The sequence below is a fragment of the Poecilia formosa genome, unplaced genomic scaffold, assembly GCF_000485575.1.
Source record: "Poecilia formosa unplaced genomic scaffold, Poecilia_formosa-5.1.2 Scaffold308, whole genome shotgun sequence".
NCBI classification, from domain to species: Eukaryota; Metazoa; Chordata; class Actinopteri; order Cyprinodontiformes; family Poeciliidae; genus Poecilia; species Poecilia formosa.
This window is the reverse complement of record NW_006800247.1, coordinates 672335-673891: the sequence shown is the minus strand read 5'-3', so window position 1 is coordinate 673891 and position 1557 is coordinate 672335. Positions and strand designations below refer to the sequence as shown.

General features: G+C 41.5%; 1 protein-coding gene across 1 annotated transcript in view; it reads left to right on the top strand.

Annotated features, from left to right (window-relative positions):
- Positions 1 to 1557, top strand: part of kcnh6b (potassium voltage-gated channel, subfamily H (eag-related), member 6b) — a 15350-nt gene that overhangs the window by 11822 nt on the left and 1971 nt on the right. Inside the window, exons 10-11 of the mRNA XM_016661042.1 lie at positions 107 to 190; positions 1216 to 1422. Of these exons, the coding sequence (XP_016516528.1) occupies positions 107 to 190; positions 1216 to 1422 (291 nt within the window). The remainder of the gene's footprint in view (positions 1 to 106; positions 191 to 1215; positions 1423 to 1557) is intronic.

Here is a 1557-nt window from a genome sequence, read left to right as displayed (position 1 = left end):
GATGACCTCAGACCGGGCCCCTTCCCCAGTGATGACCCCAGACCGGGCCCCTTCCCCAGTGATGACCCCAGACCGGGCCCTTTCCCCACCGACGACCCCAGACCGGGCCCCTTCCCCACTGTGGCCCCACAGCTGCCCCAGAGCGGCGCCTCGGTGGGGAGGGATGCGGCGCTGAACAAGGGCCACCAAGGTAGAGACAAGTCTTGCGTTACGTTGCATTATCGACGTAAAGCAACCGATAAAATCAGTTTCACTGCAGTAACGTGAAATTCCTTCAGGCTTCAGATCAACCTTCCTGGACGCCCTTTTTATTTTATTTCATTTTAACTTTCTTGTCTTGTTTTTTATGGAACCTACACACAGTTCGGTCAGGTTGTTATAGATATTCACTTTTTTCACTTCCGATACCGATACAGATATCGGAGGCTTAGTATCGGCTGATACCGATACAAAGAAAAACAGAAAAACATTTTGTTTCTCATATTCTGAACTACTAATGCATAACGCTTCACCAGTACGGCTCACGTGAATACATCGTCACAAGCTCGGTCAAACAAGAAAACTTTAATTTGCTCCTTCAGTAAACTGAGTACAACGCCGTATTTGGGCCATTGATATAAAGAAAGGAGCAAATTTTCACCAAGAAACGCCAGAAAAGGAATTTTCTAGAATTTTTTTTACATTTCTGAGTTTCAAAAGAGGAACGTTTTTGACTTTTTAAATTAAAAAATATCAAAGTTTTCTAGAAAATTTCTGAGCGTCATATAAAAGTTTGAGTGCTTTGTCAGGAATGTACTTATATTGTAGATATTTTACAGTTTTCTACTGACGTTCTTATAAGTGTAGAGCAAACTGATTATTTTTATTTTTTCATTTTCCGGTGCTAAAATCCTGTATGATTTCTAATAGGTTAAGATATTTTTAAAAATGTATTTTAAACTCCTGCACCCATAAAAATGGCATATATTATGAAGTAATTAAACTTTTAGGTTTTAATTTTAGTAGCAGGGACTAAAAAATTGAGGAAAGGGGAATATTTGTTGTGTAGAGTGAGGATGACGTTATTAATGGCACTAATGGAAAAAATATGAAGAAACTTGTTGAAGTGTCTTATTTCTCAGGGAGGCAAATTTTTGTGTCCAACTGGAAACAGTTGGGGCAACAATTTACTAATGCTACTCCCATGGTAATAATCTTTACTCTGTGATTTCTTAGCTTCATCGCTGAATCTGCCGGGAATGTATCGATTCTGGCCAGATCAACAGCAGCTGTCCAATCAGGTTTTACGATCTTCTTCCACCGGAAACCCAAACCCAAACCCGGCTCTGATCCCAGAGGAAAGGCCCAGTGAGCTCGAGTCGCGACTCGAAGTCCTGCAGTCACAGCTCAACAGGTGTCTTCAGTATTCTCTGCTGCTTTGGCGTAAAGTATCCAAGAAGTGTTTTTACACGTTTTTTGTATTAAAACATCAGAGCTCCTTGAGATGATTGGTGAATGCATAGGAGCCTGACCGTCTCGGCTGGATGGATGGATGGATGGATGGATGGATGGATGGAT